The sequence below is a fragment of the Phyllopteryx taeniolatus genome, chromosome 4 (assembly GCF_024500385.1).
Source record: "Phyllopteryx taeniolatus isolate TA_2022b chromosome 4, UOR_Ptae_1.2, whole genome shotgun sequence".
Lineage (NCBI taxonomy): Eukaryota > Metazoa > Chordata > Actinopteri > Syngnathiformes > Syngnathidae > Phyllopteryx > Phyllopteryx taeniolatus.
Window position 1 is genome coordinate 23,125,893 of NC_084505.1, and position 19,293 is coordinate 23,145,185.

Consider the following 19,293-nt stretch of genomic DNA (forward strand, 5'->3'; position numbering starts at 1 on the left):
GCGGGTTTCAGAATAATCACTCAGAGGGACCTCGGTGAATTGGGGGGGCGGGGGGGGGGGGGGGGGGTTTCCACGGCAATGACAGCTAACACGCCATTGGCTGAAGGCAAACGTGAGCTTCGGATGGAAAGAAACATGACCATAGGAATAAACGGAAAGAGGGGTTGGATATTTAACACCTGCCGCGAGGAAAGTGGGATATTCCATTCCATTTCAGGAATCCTACTATGGGAAAAGAGGACGTTTTTGTAACAGTGTCAAACTAGGGTTCACTTTTCATATGTAGATTTCAATCCAGGGTTAGGGTCTCAAATTAGGGTTTCAAACCTGGGTTACATTTTCAAACAAGGGTTCCATAGGGTTTCAAAGTCAAGGTTTGGGTTTCAAAATGGGGTTTCAAGCTACAGTTAGGGTTTTAAATTAGGGTCTCAAGTAAGGATTGGGGTTTAAAATTAGGGTTTCAAGCCTGGTTTAGAGTTTTAAGACAGGGTTTTAAATTAGGGTCTCAAACCAGCGTTAGTATTTCAAATGAAGATTAGGGTTTCAAATGAGAGTTAGGGTTTCAAAGTAGTGTTTCAAGATATGGTCAAGGCTTTTAAATTAGGATCTTATGCAAGGGTTGGGATTTTAAAATTAGGGGTTCAAACACAGGTTAGGAATTTAAGACAGAGTTTGCAATTCAAATTAGGGTTTCAAGCCTTGGTTAAGGGTTTAAAGGAAGATATGGGGTTTTAAATTTGGATTTCAAGACAGTGTTAGGGTTTCAAGCAAGGGTTTTAAAGGCAGGGTTACACTTTCAAACAAGGATTGGTATTCAAAGCCACGGTTAGTTTCAAATAAAGGTTAGGGTTTCAAATTAGGATTTCAAGCCATGGTTTCAAAGTAAGGTTTCAATCTAGGGGTATGGTTTTAAATTAGGTTCTCAAGGAATGGTTTGGGTTCAAATCACAGTTGCAAGCCTTGGTTCAGGTTTCAAGCCAGGGTTAAATCAGAGTTAAGGTTTTAAATGATGGTTCCAAAGTACGGTTTAAAACCTGAGTTAGAATTCCAAATTAGGTTTCATTTTCCCTCTTTTTGCTGTTTGGCCCCCCATGTAAAAATGATAAATGGTAGCATCGCATCCTTTCATGTGGATCTCATGCGACATAACAAGGAGGACAAATGAACAACTCAACCTGAAGCAAAGCCGATCTCCAATGAATTGCATTCACTTCATTCTCGTCATTCTAGTCATTGTTTTTATGGCACTTTTATAATGTTTAAGGATCTATTTAATATTTTTACGGCATTGTTTCGCCATTTCATTTCACAGTAGTTGACCAACGATGGACGTTTACTGCTGCGAGTGCATTTTACAAACTGCACTAACGCTTCCCTTCACCAATAAAATAAAAAGATTGCGTTGGAATTGATGCTTAGAAGACTTCTCAGACCAGTGAAGTAAACACTCTGCCCACAGAATACTCATCCTACATTTTCTCTCTTCTTTTTTTGTCCCTACCATCTCAAGAGACACTTTGAAGCCTCTTGGAGCCACAAAGATGCCAAGATGGCACACACACACACACACACACACACACACACACACACACACACACACACACACACACACACACACACACACACACACACACACACAGTCACGCACTCAGATCCAAGTTAACGGACCCGTTAACATTGAATGACACCTTTGTGGAGAATGTTAGCTGAGGCGTTTCCACCCATTTTAAACCGAGCTTTGAGAGATACAAAACACACACGCACACACACACAAAAAAGTTTGCCATTGGTTCGCAATCAATACACAATCAATACTGACAGTGTGAAAGGTACGAATTTGAAATACAGTAAATCCAGCCATCATTTTTTTAAATAGCACTTATTTTGTTCAAGCTCACAGGGAAACTGTTTTCATAAATATAGAAGGCAAACTCGTGTTCAGCAAACCCAACTTACATGTGTTCAGAACTATCAAAGGCAAATTAGAGTTTTCAGTGAACCTGACTTACGTGTTTTTGTAATTATCAAAGACTATTTAGGGTCTTCAATGAATCCAACGCACGGCATTTTGTAACTTTCAAAGAACCTGGCAAACAGTTTTTTTTCAAGACATCAATCACAATTCTGGATCTTCGACAAACTTAAGGTTTTTGTAACTATCAATTATAATACAGTTTCTTCAACAAATCGAACATCTGTGTTTTTGTAAACATCAAAGACGATTTAGAAGCTTCATTGAACCGAGCATATAGACTTTTCTAGACATCACAAATCTGAAAGTTTGAGAAACCTATCATACAGTATGTTTTTGTAACTATCGAATACAATTTATTGTCTTACATCTGTGTTTTTGTAAATATCAACAGACAATTATTGTCTTTAATAAAATGAACTGAATATCTTTCAAACACAATTTAGAAGCTTCAATAAACTTAGCATACAGTTTTTTATAGGCATCACGATTCTGTCCTCAATAAACCTAATGCAAATTTTCCTAATGTTGAAAATTTTGCAAGCACCAAAATGTTTCTGTCTTCCGCGTATCCATTGCACAATTTTGTACATTTCCGAGTTATTTTAAAATCTTCATTGGACCTAACCTATGTGTTTTTGTAAACACAAAAAACAATTGAAGGTCTTCAGTGCGCCTACTGCAACTTTGTTGATTTGTAAACACAAAAGACAATTTGCGGTCTTTAATGCATCTAGCTCGCATGTTTATGTAAACAAGAACCTAACGTGCGCGTTTTCGTCAACATCAAAGACACTCAAGCCTTCAGCCAAGCTAACGTCTGTGTTTTTGAACTCTTTAAGGTGCTAAATCAAGTACAATTGCCTGCTTGCAGAACCTCATCTTGGTCTTGGATGCTAATAGTTGGGCTCCCCGATTGCATTCACGCAATGCCTCTTTAATTTGCTGTTTGGCAGCAGAGGACAACGCCACCAAATTAAAGGAATGCCTGCGGTTATTATGTCTGGGCTATGGGCGAGTAGAGGAGGGTAATGACATGCTCTTGAATAAATACTGGCCACGCGTCCGAGGGAATAATGAGATAGTCGCTCCTATCTATCCCCAACCCGAGTCAATTAAAGGATGTTTACTCTCGTCATGTTTAGAAGGCCAAACTAACAAACCACTTTTGTGTATATTCGCGACTGGACACATCATTAGGTACACAACAAAATGAGATTCAATGCAAGAACTTGAGCAAAGATTCTGCCTTTACAGCACCTGCTCAATTTATTAACCCTTTTACTACCCGCTCCACCAATCACATTAAGACAGCGAATAATCACTTTCAAGGACCTCAGATGCCTTTACCTTAGCCAGCTCAATGTGTTTCAAGGAATGATTTATCCTTTACTGTATAACACTTTTGGTTTTTGTCGAACTCAAATAAAGGTGTGCTGTTGCACCCCACAGAAATGAGTTAAAGACAGAAATGGTCACAATGGTGATACTTCTAATTGTTTTTTGCAATATTTCCATGCGCTGGAAATTAAAAAACTATAATTAAATAGTACTAAAGAATAAAAAAATACACTGAATTCCATATCTCTAAACTTTTAGCTGTATATTTATTTTTTAAAGTAGCTTTTCCTTCTTCTTCTTCCATTATTATGCTCCTTTTTCTTTTTTACATCTCAACCATCATGCTGATATTTGAAAAACTATTGAATGTTTGTTAGAACTGCCCGAAGGAAATATAAAATGCAATTTTTTTGTATTGGTTATCTATCGCACATTTATATTGTCAAAATCCTGTCATATTTTCTCTATTAATTTAGCCATGTTCCCTCTGAAATTAGTCATTTAAAATGCATTTATTAATATTTTATTTTGTAATTACTCATCTCATTCAATAATTGAGTAATTGATTCATTGTACAAAAATAAAATGAAAATATATTTGTCAAATTAACATTTTACTCATACATATTTTTTATTAAGTGATCAGTTAATTATACTTAAACTAATTACACCTATTAAAATGTATAATGTTAAATTTAAACTTGCATAAATAGTAAAATTAAACAATTAGAATTAATTCGGAGTTTATTATTAAAATTAACAATTTTACATATTTTGCATACACCTTTTTCTTTCAACTTGATCTACTAATTACCTGGCCAATCTGTCCAATTTTAAAAAGCAAATGTGGCCCTTGTTCACAAATGTTTATATTCGTAGTATTATTAACATGCTTGTTATGTGTACACTAAATCATACTGAGAGCTGTTTCTAATATTTTAAACCCTCACGTGTAGCCAAATAAAGTGAGCAAAATAGTAAACAACAATAATACGGCGGTCTCTGAGCAGGTACAGGTTTTACTACTGTGTTAGTATCATTTTATTTTCCTGTAAAATTTACAAGCTAGAAGACTGTAAAAGATGCCGTGATCTTAAATGATCTTAAATACTATAAATATAACATTATTACTCCCTTTTGTGCCTTCATGCATACCTGAAGTGTAGAGTTCTCTTTTTTTTACATTCTGCCGTCATCTTGTGGCGGATGAAATAATTACAGCACTGCTGTATTTTTTTTTAAATAATTTGGAGGGATGACTCTAAAAGTATAGTTTAAATACCGTGATACTATCGGACAGAAAAAACTTTTTCGTGAGGGGTAAAACCTATTTATTATAGCATGCTGCTGAAAAATGAGAATGGCAATGAAAGGGGACCTATAGTCAATAGGTGGGTGGAGCAGCCCAAAGAATTTGAAGGTTCCGGGGTGCAGAGAGCGCGTCCGGAGTGAACGCACTCTATGTTGATATGTTGTGCGTTTGTTGTGTTGGTGCGACTAAGTGTCATGCAATTATAGGTTTATGAGAATGGGTATCTGTAATGGGATGTATCAAACAAAAGTGTATGTAGTGTTGTGTCAGAAGGGGGTATAGCTCAGCGGTAGAGCATTTGACTGCAGATCAAGAGGTCCCCAGTTCAAATCTGGGTGCCCCCTTAATAATTATCTTGCCCATAATAAAACTGACCAGAAACAACAAGAGCAGGGGAAGTGAGTTTTAACATCCATGAAGACACTGTGAGCTTATTTTTCTATCAGATTTTGGCTGGCTGCTGCACATCAACACTGAAGCCACTGCATTGTCGGCTTTTTTTGCATGTGAACATAAATATAGCAAGTACACAGTTACTCATACAGTACACAGCACCTGTTATCCTCCAAGCTTTCTGACATCTGGTGAGCTTCACAGGCGTCTCCAGCCCACCTTTCCCACAATGCAATGCTTGACAGATAGGTTGCTGCTTACATTGAGTGCTGCCACCACCTGCAGTGGAGACACGAAGACCAACCTCTGCTCCAAGTATGATGTGATGCCAGACAGCAAAGAAAAGCTTCATTTGCAGTTTATGTAAACCGTTTTTATTTGACATTCAACATTAATTGCTATTTAAAGTATACAAAACAGAATAGTACAAGTTGAGTGTCCCATTCCAGTTGGTCTTTCAAGTAGTATCAAGCAACGTCCTGCCACTTTATTAGGTACAACGGCACTATCTCATGACATCTAATACAAGAGCTGCATCAAAAATTCTGCTTCGACAAAGATAACACTTTGAATTGACAACAGAGCTTTCACAGTTCTTGAATTTGGAAGTCACTTGCTTGTGTCCAGTGAATGTATAGTACATGTGTGTAAAATACTGTTGAAAATATGTTATCAGAGGTGGTTGAGTCCAAAGTGCAACAAAGGGTGAGATGACCAACATGTGGAATATAAGATATAAGATATATATATATATATACACATACACACACACACACACACACACATATGTTAGAGGTAAATGTAAAAGACACACACAAAACTATCACGAGTGGAGCATGCTCCCTGTTGTTCGGCTTGAGACGTTTGTGATGAGGGGTCAAATGTCAGTCACATATTTGCAGATGCTAACTTAAACAGTGTAAATGGAAAGACTTTTTAGTTGTCCACTAGCGCTTTGGCCAGGGACTGCAGCACCACCCTCTTGTCGTACAGGTACATCTGCGTTTCCCACAGCATGTCCACCAGAATGGTGTCGCTCACTTCGTCCAGCATCACCTCCTGGGAAAGCTGCGGGCTCAGTCTGCAGGAGAGGTGAGGCCAATCACAGCAGTGACATAAAAGACATCTGCTGTCATATTATTATTATAACTATTAACAGTTAGAATTACGGCAGGGATGAAACTGTGATCAAGATTTGTATGTCATCTTGAGAAAATAAACTTTTACACTTGCTCCAATGGATCCACAGAGTCTTCACAAGCGCGTCACCCCTTGGTTACAGCCTTATTCCATAATGGAATAAAATAATATTTTTGGACAATCACATGTACATACAATAAGTATTTACAAAAATCTACAAAAATAAACAGCATTTTCCCATTTTCTTTATGAGATTTTTGTGGTTAGAATTCTGACGTCGTAAATATTTTCCAGAGGCATTGTATAAACGTTAGAAGAATATTAGTTGAAGACTGTGACTAGACTGCGACTACCACCAAAAAAAGGGGGTTTCTGCTCATCTTCAGATGCATACCTATGGTAGATGGTGCCGATCATTTCACACCAGGCAGTGGCTCGGTCCACGGCGCAGCCATCAGAGTCCGTACACTGTCCGGTAGCACAGCGATGACGTCATACACAGCGTTAATTTCATTTCCAGCGATTCGGCGAGTGAACTGATACTCACGCAGTCCACCAGCATCTTGCCCAGCTCCTTGGCTCCTACAATGCTCTTGGCCAACTCCAGAGGATTGGAGGGTCGGAAAACGTCCACAGAACTCACCGCCACCTGGGGAGGCTTTCCTAAAGACACAGGGTGACGATGTACAGTGTGAGAAAAGCACTCCACATGCACAACATGAACCTATCATGCATTTTCTATACCGCTTATCCTTATTCGTCATGAGTGAGCTGGAGCCTATCCCAGCGGGGTTCACCCTAGATGGTGAGCACATATAGACAAACAACCACACCTATGTGATTGAAAAACGACTACTATTACTGGAGTTTACTGAGTCACTCAGTTTTGAAACTTTTTTTCTGTATAGCTGCATAATATTGCCCCAGGTGCCGCATGCACACAAACCAGAAGGACCACAGCGTAGGGTTGGAACAGAACAACGACATTTCCAATGCGTGGTCACGGAACGAATTCAACTCGGAAGTCAAGGCACCACTGTATTTGACATTCTTATTCATGGGCACGCACAGGGGCTTACCAGTCCCAAGAGAAACAACTAGACCCAACTTCTTGATTTCCACCCCGTGACCCTAGGAAGCAAAAGAAAACGTTATTGGACGTCAGACTTCTTGTTTTTATTGAACACTCAAATTCAAGAAAGTTGAGTCACCTCTGCTTTTAGCACTTTGTAGTACTGATGGACCTCTGACATGGCGTCGAGCGTAGGGTTGTTGGCCAGCAGCCCTCCATCCAGGAAGCGTCCCATTGGCCGGAAGTAGGTGGGGGCAGCGCCACTGGAGCGGGCAGCTCGCCACACAAGTTGCTCTTATGAAAAGGCAGAACACATTGGATTACCCTTTAAATGTGACTGGGGCATCAAATGAGCAAGCCCGAACATTCCTCTGTTCTGATAAAGCTACCAAGTGTCTTTCAGTCAAGCAGACACACACCTTCGTCTGTCACCTTCCTATGCTTATTGGCTGGTTCCACTGTGTATCCTACTAGCAACACATCCTCATCCTCCCATCCTGCAACAACGACACGGCTGGCACACGGCGACAACGCAGCACAGGGACTCACACATGCTAGCTTACTTCCTACCTCGCGGGATGGTGAGGGCTTTGAAGGTGGCGGTGGTGGCGTACGGGGTCTCTCTGCGGACGGGGGGGTCGTAGTTCCTGAAAATGTGAAGCTCTCCTGGGTGTCTGTCTGCCAGAACACTGGTCACCATCACCCTGTGTGCGATACGGGATTGAAGAGAGAATAAATACAAATTAAAAAAAAATAATAATAAGGACCACTAAATTTTGTGAACATTCAAAGACAACTAGGGCTTTTGTCTAAATTCCGGTACATTTCAGTAAGTTCTTGCGCAAAACCTTCTGGCCCAGGAGAATTTCAACTTTAAGGTTACAACGGAATTACTAAAAAGAATGGCTTCACATGAGAGGCAAATACAGGTCTGGAATGGGCTAGTTAGATTGCAGACTGAAATCCAACTTTGTCAGATGACTTGAAAGGGGCTGTGCACAAGAGTTTTGTGTTACTGATAAGTTATGTGTTATATTGATAAGACTCCTGAGATAAAATATAAATATGCTACTGCAAAAAAATTGCTTCATGGGGTTCTCACAAGCACACAATTATTAGAATTTTATTTTATAGTCTATGCTTTGTTTTTATTTTATTTATTTATTTTTTACTTCATTATTTTGTTGCGCAAGATACTGAACACTCAGTTGCTCTTGAGGCTGCGTCATAAGTAGGTGAGGACAGTGTTAAAGCGCTCTGAGCACCTTGAAGGTAAAAAAGCGCTATATAAGTGAAAGCCCATTTTGTATATTATGCATACATTTTGTGCGTATGTAATTTATGATTATAAACAGTTCAAATAGCAGTCAATGTTAGTACAAAACCGTCAGGCATCTGCGAAAAGAAAACAAAATGTCAGGAAAGGCCTACTAGAACATCTGAACTTTATTTGGGGTTAATCAGAGGCACTTTAAATGGTTGCAGGTATGTGCTGACTCCCATTTAAAATGAGCTTGAATATGATTGATTGTTAATGGTATTCTGAACACTGCCACATCCCCAGTTAATCTAAAAGATTTTTTTTTTCCAATTGAGTTGTACTGGTTATGTCACATTAATGGCGTATGGTGGCATTTGAAAAGAGGTGTGTAGACTTTATATCCACTGTGTACATTTTATAGAATTTTGCTATATTTTTATTACTTTTTTTTATTGTATTGTTGTTCCTCGTTGTGGGACCAATTAAGTTTATTCTATATAATTTCCACATTGTAATTAATTGTAAAAAATAATGTAAACATAAATAAATATATATTTTTAAAAAAGGATTTCAGTGTGTCCATCTAAACTTTAAAGCAAAATTCTTCCTTTTTTTTTTTTCCGAGGCAAAAAAAAAAAGGAATCTGTCTGAGATGGTTTATATGTGCTGTAATCGGGCGGGGTGAAGTATTACCTGGGATACTGAACGTCTGTCATTTTGGTGTTCTCTCCAAACTCTTTCTTCAGAAAGTCCTCCAGCGGGGCCGACTCGTAAGGTCGCGAGCCTCTGAACACCTGCTCCTTCATTCGAAAGTACAAACAGCGGAGGTACTCCATGGACTTCCCTGCAAATTGAAGCATCATCATCATCATCATCATCATCATCATCATCTTCATGCTGGGATGTGACGGGTGAAGATAGGTCTGAAATGAAAAAACAAAACAAAAAAACAATGTACAAACCGTGGACGATAGCGAGTGCCAGGATGCCGCCTGTGCTGGTGCCAGCCACCCAGTCAAAGAGCTCCCTGGTGGGACGGCCGGCCTCTTTCTCCAGAGCGATTAGCATCTGGATCAGGACCAATCCCCTGATTCCTCCCCCGTCCAGACACAGCAGAGTGTCCATCCTTCAAAGCAGCAGAAGGAACACCGTAATAAATTGTTCCGCTTTCGTTATTAAAATAGCTACACGTACGCACCTCCTGTTGTCCATCTTGGAACCGTCCACTTCCGACTTGCCTCTGCTCATTGCGGCGATCACAGCCCCCAGGTGCACAATGTCCTCAAACCCTGAGCGCCAATTGGAGGGCAGCGATTTGTGGAGTGCCGAAACATGATCAAGCACAAAGGAGGGAAATGAGAAAGGGAGTACAATACTAAAACATCGTTTTTTGAGTTGCATTTGCTTTAACTGATTTCATTACATTAAATGAGACATATTATGCATTTTTTCTCCCACAATTTAATACAGTTCCCAGAATTATAGCGCAATATACGCACCCTCTTCTCTTACTGAAATGCAAGTCAGCAAGTTTACTGTATACCCCATCCCATACACTCATGGACCAGTGATGAGTCCGGCTTTCGATGCCATGACAACTGGGTGGAGAGCCTGGGCTTTGCAACAAGAGCCGCTCCTTATTTTTAGAAGTGCGGAAAAAAATATGCATGCCCAAAAAGACAATAACAGCATTTTCAGTCGTGGCGGCAGCACGTCATACACCACACCGTGTGTGTGTGTGTGTGTGTGTGTGTGTCACAGATGTTTTCAGAAATAGGCAAAATATTTACTTGGTGTTTAACGCATAACTACAAGCAATTGAAAACTTGACATAATATGTCCCCTTTAAGTTGCTGATCCTATCACTAAGTTATACTAAAGTACCCAAGTGCAGTGGTGCATTAAGATACATAATTAAAGTAAATTTAAAAGAATTAAAGTTTTGTCACACTTTGCATCAATTGAATAGCCACTATGCTGCTGCCTGCTTTGGTCACCTGGGGCAGTATAAAACAGACAGTACTGTACATGGATGACCATACAGTATAGATGTCTCAGCTCCTCACAGAGGATAAAGAATATATGACTAAGTACTGTTTGACTGAATGTCTAAATGTGTTGCTGCACCGTTGCTCATATCCTGAAAAATTCATATGTCAGGTCACTCGTATCTCAAGGCACCAATGTACCCAAGTACAATAAAATGTTAAGGAAATGCATCAAATAGTTTTAACATTCAATGCCAGCCGTCAATGGCAGTGAATACGTTTTAAGGAAGGACTGGTAGATGGCGAGGGGGACGACGGCGTTACCTATGCCTGGCGCCGCGGCGTTGTTGGTGATGGGCGGATGGCTGCTAGGGGAGGGGGGCAGGCAGCGTTGCACACCCACACTACACAGCATGTCCAGTAGTATTTTTCTATTGGGACCTTGTTTTTTTATTTTTATTTTTTTTTTAAAAACAACAAGCAAGGCAATCTCAGTTAGACATGCACACACAATGAAAGGGGTTACAAAATGTTTATTAGTAAGACAATAATGACACTATAAAAGGATTAATAAATGGGTTTAAAGGACTTACTATTTCACAAGTTTATATAGAATAAACTTCATTGGGCCCACAACGAGGAAATTTGGGAGTGACTAAAGATGATTTTTAATGGGTCGTATTCAGTCATTTGCCTCAGGGCCAAGATCCAGCTTGCTAGCGCGATCTATTTTGGTTTGTCAGGGAGACTTGAGTCACATGACTGTTTCACCAATCCAACGTAACTACTAGTGACGTTTCACTCCATTTGACCGAGCAAACGGAGCAAGGCAATCGCAGGACTGTACACATTCTACTGCACCGCAGCCCCACAAAGACGCAAAGTTTTCCGAGTGACTCATTTACGTGAACCATGACAGAAATCTGTATTTATCGTACAGATAGGCTCCAGCTCACCCGCGACCCGAGTGAGGATAAGCAGTAGAGAAAATCGATGCCTGGACAATGAGAAATCTGTGTCTGCTTCAAAACGTCAGCATTTTAGTCTACAAAAACTCCACTTGGAACTTTAGAAAATATTTGCCGTTTTTTGTGTGTGTGTGTGTGTGTGTAATCTCTCCCTGGTGGGGGTAAATAAAGTTAATTTGGGTTTCAATTTCTTTCGGCTGAATTTGCCCTCAATTATTGTCATTAATGAATGTATTATTCTTTTAGTTTAAGTTATTGTTGGGCAATATCTAAAGTTTCACATTCCTATTTCATATTGTTGCCTATTTGATGTTCATGCTCTAATTAAAAATAAATAAATAAAGCAGAAGTACTTAGGTAACTAGCAACTGTTTGGAGGACTACTTTTTACTTTTAGTCGAGTCATATTATTCTAAAGTAACAGTACTGTTACTTGGGTCTGATTTTTGGCTACTCTACACACCTCTGCCCAAATGTGACCATATGATTAAAAAAAAAAAAAGTTTGTTAGTGCATAGTATGTCAAGTACTACAAATGTATGCCTTTGAATCATACATGGATTTGACTTTTAACTCAGTCGCAGTACCTTTGCTGGTACGAGCAGCGATCAGCCCCGGCGTCTCTCCCAAGTCGTTGTGGATCTCCACGTCGGCCCCGAACACGATCAGAGCTTTGATTAGCTCCATGCGATCCATCTGTTACGGACACAAACAGTCCTTCTTTCATTTGGCCGGGATTACGGGCCACAAACCTAGGCCACGCACTTTCATGGCGAGGTGCAACGCCGTGTTGCCGTCCTGCCCCTTCAGGTTGGCGTTGGCGCCGTGCGTGAGCAAGACCATGGCTGCCTCGAAGCGACCCTTCTTGGTGCAAATGTGGAGGGCACTCTCGCCTGTCTTACTGAGGTAGTTGATGGCGCTGCCCCTCTCCAGCAGCATGCGACACATCTAGAATCCAGATCATGTTGAAAGTCAAGCTGTCAGTGGTGGGAAGTAACGAAGATGAAATACTTTATTACTGTATTTAAGTAGATTTTCAGTTATCTATACTTTGCTTGAGAACACAGCGGTACTTCGACTTACGAATGACTTGACTTAAATAACAGAGACGGCAACAACATGGAGGAGCGTGAACCAGGGAGTATTAACGTCAACGGCGACTGATTCAGAGATGCAAGCTATTCCCCATCCACAGCCTTATTTAAAAGAATTGTTTGATGTTGTCAGCTACAAGAATGATGCATGGCGAATGTGTTGTCTTGTGCCAGCTTAAAAACAATCAGCCTTCGTTCAAAAATGTTCAGTTCTCATACCTATTTTTTTGTTACTCAGTTTACAACCGCTGTAATGCCTTACCTCGGCTGTTTTAGCCCAGTGGAGGGGCGTGCCTCCATACAAAGAGTCTTCTGCATGCAGCTGGTCAGGGTCTGCTTTCAGGATCTCCTCTGTACAGCTGACAAACAACAATTCTTATGATATGCATCTCATCAAACATAGTGAAAACTGTCTCGGGAATCTAAATGATATATCTATTAACACATTCACTGCCATTGACGGCTATAGAAGTCAAATAGCCATGTTAACTGGGAAGGCTGGCAGTGAATGAGTTAAAATATAATTTACTGACTCAGAACTGTAATTTTGTAAATAAAAAGATTAATAAAGCTCATGATGAATTTCTAAGAATATTCAAACCAGTATATGATTAAAAACGGTCCGATCGAATAGTAAAAAATAAAATCAAAACAAAGTGAAAACCAATGTATTGCAAAAGGTCTAATATAGGCCTGCAAAAAGAAAAATACACAATGCACGGAATTTATAAAACATAAAACTAAAGAAACAGAAAAGAAATTAAATAATTATGACAAAGTTAACTAGTACTACAAGAATGTGTAAGAAAGACTATTATACAGTAATAACCTTGTAGAAAATAATATTTACGGTATTCAAAATATATGAAATAATCGATTAGTAATGGCTCTAGAAAGGTCAATTACTGTACCCAACCTATTATTAATAATTAATTAGGCAAAAAAAAAAAAAAAAATACAAAAAGATTGAACAGATTTGATTAAACCTAAGAGGTAGTTTACTAGCGATTTAGTTGTTTATTACCTCTTCTCACTGTACTTCATGGCAGAGTGGATCGGGTAGCCGCCGCCGCCGGGGACGTTGCACTTGGCCCCGCCTCCCAAGAGGGCTTTGACGGCCTCCACTCGGCCCTAGGCGGCAGGAAACGTGGAGCGGCGTCTCCCCGCTGTTGTTCAGCTCGTTCACTCCCGAGCACAAGCGCGAGCACAACACCTGTGTGGCGACAGAACAACGAATGAGGAGCAAAATTACAACTAAGGAGAAGTATTATATTGATCATGTTGAATTAGATTGAGTGCGATCAATGAGGTTGTATTGTGTAGCGGCTGATATGTCTTAAAAGCAATGGGGTCATAATGGCTTTCATTACTTGGCAGCAACCTGCTTAAAACTCAATTAACTCTGTTAATAAATGGTGAATTTCCCCTGTGGATGAATAAAGTACTTATACATCTGTCTAATTAAGGCACTACTAAAAGGCTGCTGCAGAAACTAAAACAAGAAGAAAAACAATAACTTTGTAATATCGAAAGACTATCAACATCTGGGTGAAATTTAGACAGTGAGGTTCCCATTACAGATGAAGTCAAGAGCTCTCGGAGAGGTTTTCAAAATGGCTTATTGTGCATGCGCATTCAGGCTTTGTTGGCTGTCATTTCTGCTTTTCCATTCCGCCATTCTGGTATTTTTCTTGAGACGGAAGATGCAAGTTTCATTCTAGGTTCCCAATGATAATGCAGTGCTCAGTTCATTCCTTCCTAGAAGTTGCGAGTAATCAAGTTTGCACTTGCTGCATTTCTCTAATTAGTGCAAGACCACGCTGAAGTGCATTTTGTTTAATATAGTGATTTGTTTCTTTTCAAGCCAGTTCTCGTGGCTTGGTTTGTCCAACGAATAATGATAGTATTACTATAAAAGCAGAAGCCAATATTTGAGAATTTGGTAATTTTCCTAAACAATTATCGACATTACTTCGGTAGAATGAAAGATTTATTAAGGTTGTCGGCAATGTTTTTGAGTTTACTTTCGACTGGTACTACTTCCAAGGAGTCTGGTATGCAGCATTAGCTTTTTAAAAAAGTGTTTTTCTTTTTCTCAAGCTGCGGTGACACGGATTAATTTCCCCACAATAATTTGCTGGCTGTAGTTCGAATTGAATGTAAATAGGTTTGCCGCCAACTCTCTTCTGCGTTTCATTTCCGCTGATCTACTTTTCATTTATTACAAGGCCAGTTAATGTTTCATTGTTTAATTCCCTGATCATGAGCGTCCTCCTTCGTAAGCTCTTAGAAGATAATATGTAACGCGAGGGTCGGGACCCGCTCACCTGGATGACGGCGGGTGAGTCGTGCTTGGCGGCAATGTGCATGGGCGTCTCTCCCTGCTGGTCTCTGAAGTCCGTGCGAGCCTGGCTCTCATCGAGGAGCTCCTTCACGCAAGCCGCGTCGCTTCGCTCGCATGCCAGGTGCAGCGGCGTCTGACCGAGCGCGTCCCGAGCGTTGATCTGACTGCAAACATAAAACCTATTCCAGTAAACCCCCATTTACGTTGGGAAATACGTTCTAGACCAGGAGTGTCAAACTAATTTTTGTCTCGGGCCACATTGTAATTATGGTTGCCCTCGGAGGGCCGTTATGACTGCAAACCCATATAAATGTATTATCGTCTCATATACACTACAAATTCCTGGATAACTAGTTTTGAAATTAAAAGCCTGTAAAAAAAAGGGGGCTACAAAAAATGCTTGTAATATCTCAATATTATTGAAAGAGAAGACAATTTGTGATTTTGGTATTTTAGCAAAAAACAGGTCGACGCACATGATTTGCTATCGTGGGCCACATAAAATGATATGGCGGGCTAGATCTAGCTCCCAGGCCACCGGTTTGACACCTGTGATCTAGCCCCACCTGCAATCTATGACATAGAGAGATCATATAAAAAAAAATAATAATAAATGTTTTCTCCACACACATTTAAACAAAAAAATTAAAGCGTAAAATGTATAGAAAATACTATGTGTATTGTAGTCTGTGTGTTAGAGTTGTTCCTTTAAGAGCCAGGGCCTGGTGGGATTGCAATTGACTTTGGCAAGCCTGTTGTTGAGTATTTGGGCTAACCCATAAAAAAACAATCATTTGAAAAATCTGCGCAATAGTGGGAGAACACTGTAGCACCAATGCCTCAGATCATCATAAGGTTTGCATTGATTTATACAGAACCAAATGCCGATTGACAACAAATTCCAGAGAATCCTTTCTCACCTCTGGACGTAGTTGTGTTTCAGACACTCCCTGAGGCCTGTGTCCACAGCGATGTGAGCGGCGCTCCAATCCGGGTGGTTACGCAGGCAGTCCACGATCATCTGGGCGGTCTCAGCCTTCATTGGCGGGAGTATGTCATAAAAGGGCGGAAGCTTAAGTGCATACTGCGGGAACCAGTTCATGGCATCCTCTTCTGCTCCCACCTGGAAAAGCCTTATTCCGAAAATGATGCATATTTAGAAACTAATCACACCTTTTATGTTCTTTCCTCAAAAACTGCAAAACTGATTTTTAAAAACCCAATAAACTCATAGCACATCTTCGTCAACATCTGAATCTGTGCGCATCAATTTGTGTAATCTCCAAAAGTCATAATGTACAGTTAACAAAAACCACATAAAAGAGATTGTTGAGATCAATAGGTCAACTCAGTAGACATCCACTAATGATTCTGTTTAGGCAAGTTGTTGTTAGTGTTGTTCGTTGAAAGAGGAAATCCATCTGTGACGTTTGAAATCAGGTTAACAAAATGTACATTTCACAAACATTGCAACTGACCTCAGGGCCGCCGCAGGTGTGTCTGGGCACATTAGCACACAATCCCACGACTGGCACTGGGCATTCTTATAGAGAACCAGACGTCCTTCCTGCCTCACTTTGATCTTCTCTCCCCCACCGTAGTCGGACAGCTGCACATCCCTCACCCGGTAAGGGTTGGTGAACAGGGTGGATACGGACGACACCGTGTCCAAAAGACGCCCCAGGAACTGCATCGTGACCTGGAAGGAAATCACAATTTGAACGCGAGCGTGTGGGCTGAATACGGTGGCAGCTCGGGATTTGATATTTTACATTTAAAACAGAGTACAGTACAGATTCAATTCCTGGATTAATGTGTAAAAATAAATGTATCATATGGAGTATATTGCTGTTTTTGGAGTCACTTCCTTTGCTCATGAAAAAAATATGGCCCCCGTTATTGAAGCATTTTATCACATGTGCTATAATATTTGTTGCATTACTTTAGCTGTTTTGCTTTTTAATTGGTTAATCAAATTTTATTTTATTTTTCTATTATTCATTTAATTAAGTAATTCGTAAAAGATTTATTACAAGTAAACTATACAGTGGTGCCTTGAAATACAAGTTTAATTTTAAAAAAGTGGACAAATGAACCAAAGATGGAACTTCAATGCTGTTTAGACTGCACAGACTGGAGTGTCTTTGAAAATTCAGCTGGCAGTCAGGGTGAATATACGGACACTGCCACATCCTATATTAGTTTCTGTGAAGATGTGTGTGTACCAACAAAGTAATTTCGCACATTCAATAACAACAAACCGTGGTTCACTGCCAAACTTAAGCAACTTCGCCAAGCTAAGGAGGACGCATATCGAAGCGGGGACAGGGCCCTGTATAATCGAGCTAGAAACCAGCTGACTAAAGAAATTAACATTGCAAAGAGAAACTATGCGGCAATGTTGGAAAAACAGTTTAGCGCTCATGGCTCTAAATCAGTCTGGCATGCATTACAATTAGTAGCATCTTGCACACTGACTGAGGAGTATCTGCAACATTTGCACAATTGACATTGTCCCAGATTATCGCACTACTAGTTACTTTAAACTGCATACATTCCTTGAAGTCTCGGCGCCCTTTGCACAATGGTCATTGCACCGGACTATTGCTATATTAGTCATTCAAACCGCACTAATTGCTAGAGGACTATGCATCTTTTTGCATAATTGTCAAAACAAAAAATGTACCGGCATTACCAGATTACTAGCAACCTTTTATTGCTCCGTGTTTTTCTCAATGTTTTTATGTCTCAAAAGTATTCTCTGTCAATTGACTGTCTGTTGTCGTACTAGAGCGGCTCCAACTACCGGAGGCAAATTCCTTGTGGGGTTTTTGGACATACTTGGCAAAATAAAGATGATTCTGATTCTTAATCTGTTTGAGCCTCACCCCCAATAAACAAAAAAACATTTTGTAATGTGTTTTTCAATGATGAAAATAGCACTTTATAATATTACACTTCTTAGCCATTGTGCACTGTTTGTTTTTTCTTTTTTGTACTGTAAATGACTGCAGTTCCCACATGATGGCGGCAAAAGCCTACTTTCGTCTCCATGAAGCTCCTCAATGCACTTCAACAGTTCTTTGGCACTAAGATGCCACTAGATCGGGGGTGTCAAACTCATTTTTGTCACAGGCCACATTGTAGTTATGGCTTCCCTCGGAGGAACCCATTTAAAGGAATTATCCCCTCATATAATTACACGACAAATTGATGAATAACTACTTTTAAAATCAGAATCCTATAAAACATTTTTCAACTAGTACATTTCTTTTCAAAGAGGGTTGGTAACAAAAAATTATTGCGATATCTCAACGTTATTACAATAGAACACAATTAGCAATTTTGATTTGCTTTTGCGGGCCACATAAAATGATGTGGCGGGCCAGACCTGGCCCCCGGGCCACCAGTTTGACACCAGTGCACTAGATGGTGCTTGGCCTGATCACAAAAACGGTGAATAGGTGAGTTCTTCAGCAAATAATTAAGGATAGCGTCCCCAAAAAAATATACCAATAGGTGAATGTGTGAATAGCAAAGATGCGAGGGGAGCACCAAATTCTCACTCCTGTTTAACACAGCATAACTTCAGCAACCTTTAATTAATTTAATGGAATTTATCCCATTGTTTTGTTTTTTTATTATATAAAAAGGACACTGTACTAAATTATTTAACCTTGTTTGTGTAACCTTGCCTATGGGACTGGTGTAAACAAGAATACATTTATTCATACTACAATCAGAACCTTCAAGAGTTATAATAACAAGGGCTACTTTGCTGTATACAGTACCAGTACTGTTATTGGAGGGGGAAGGACTATTTCTTGTGTGGTAACGATACAATCAACGCTGCTGCTAGCTTGGCTGTCATTTGGCTCAGTTGAAGTGCGTTTCCTATGAGAAAGCGAAACTCCAGCATGACTGCTGAACAAGTGAGTTCATTCATTGTGCTCGCATGTTTCTGGTCGTCCAGTGACATTTTCGCCTGAAAACACGACGTCACAGCCGAGAGGCGGCGCGAACAGTCATTTAACGGCGTTTAAAAACCCGGCTATTGTTAAAACCATTCATAAATGAAATTCATAAATGAACCCCCCCCCACACACACACACACAATCAAGCGGATAATCGCATTAAGTATCGTAGAAGCGTCTACTTACGACGAGCTCTCTCTCCCCTCCTGTGTTGATGTCTGACTTATGACAGCAACGCCAACAACCACGACGCTACAACCAAGCCTGATGAGTGACGTCAAGGAAACCAATCACAGATCACCTTGGCAGGAATTAGGCGGGACCTAAACCTGGAAAACCGACACAGTCGAATTTGAGTTCATTCACAATCTGAAGGACGCAAAAATGTGACAAAGTGATCAATAATATTTATTTATTATTTTTAGTAATTAAATT

The 19,293-nt window shown here is 40.1% G+C and overlaps 1 protein-coding gene and 1 non-coding gene across 2 annotated transcripts; one reads left to right on the top strand and one right to left on the bottom strand.

The window, feature by feature from the left end:
* Positions 1-4,896: 4,896 nt before the first annotated feature.
* Positions 4,897-4,968, top strand: trnac-gca (transfer RNA cysteine (anticodon GCA)). Its single transcript has one exon. It is a non-coding gene; the product is annotated as a tRNA-Cys (tRNA).
* Positions 4,969-5,368: 400 nt separating this feature from the next.
* pla2g6 (phospholipase A2, group VI (cytosolic, calcium-independent)) lies at positions 5,369-19,187 on the bottom strand. The gene is given in 19 exon segments (XM_061770714.1): positions 5,369-6,098; positions 6,552-6,625; positions 6,705-6,820; positions 7,237-7,288; positions 7,369-7,523; positions 7,800-7,933; positions 9,184-9,334; positions 9,453-9,616; positions 9,689-9,779; positions 10,803-10,919; positions 12,034-12,142; positions 12,212-12,394; positions 12,803-12,899; positions 13,565-13,671; positions 13,673-13,753; positions 14,868-15,048; positions 15,805-16,017; positions 16,363-16,583; positions 19,045-19,187. Coding segments are annotated over 18 exon segments (2,385 nt in total). The 5' UTR covers positions 16,578-16,583; positions 19,045-19,187; the 3' UTR covers positions 5,369-5,953.
* Between the last annotated feature and the right edge of the window lie 106 nt (positions 19,188-19,293).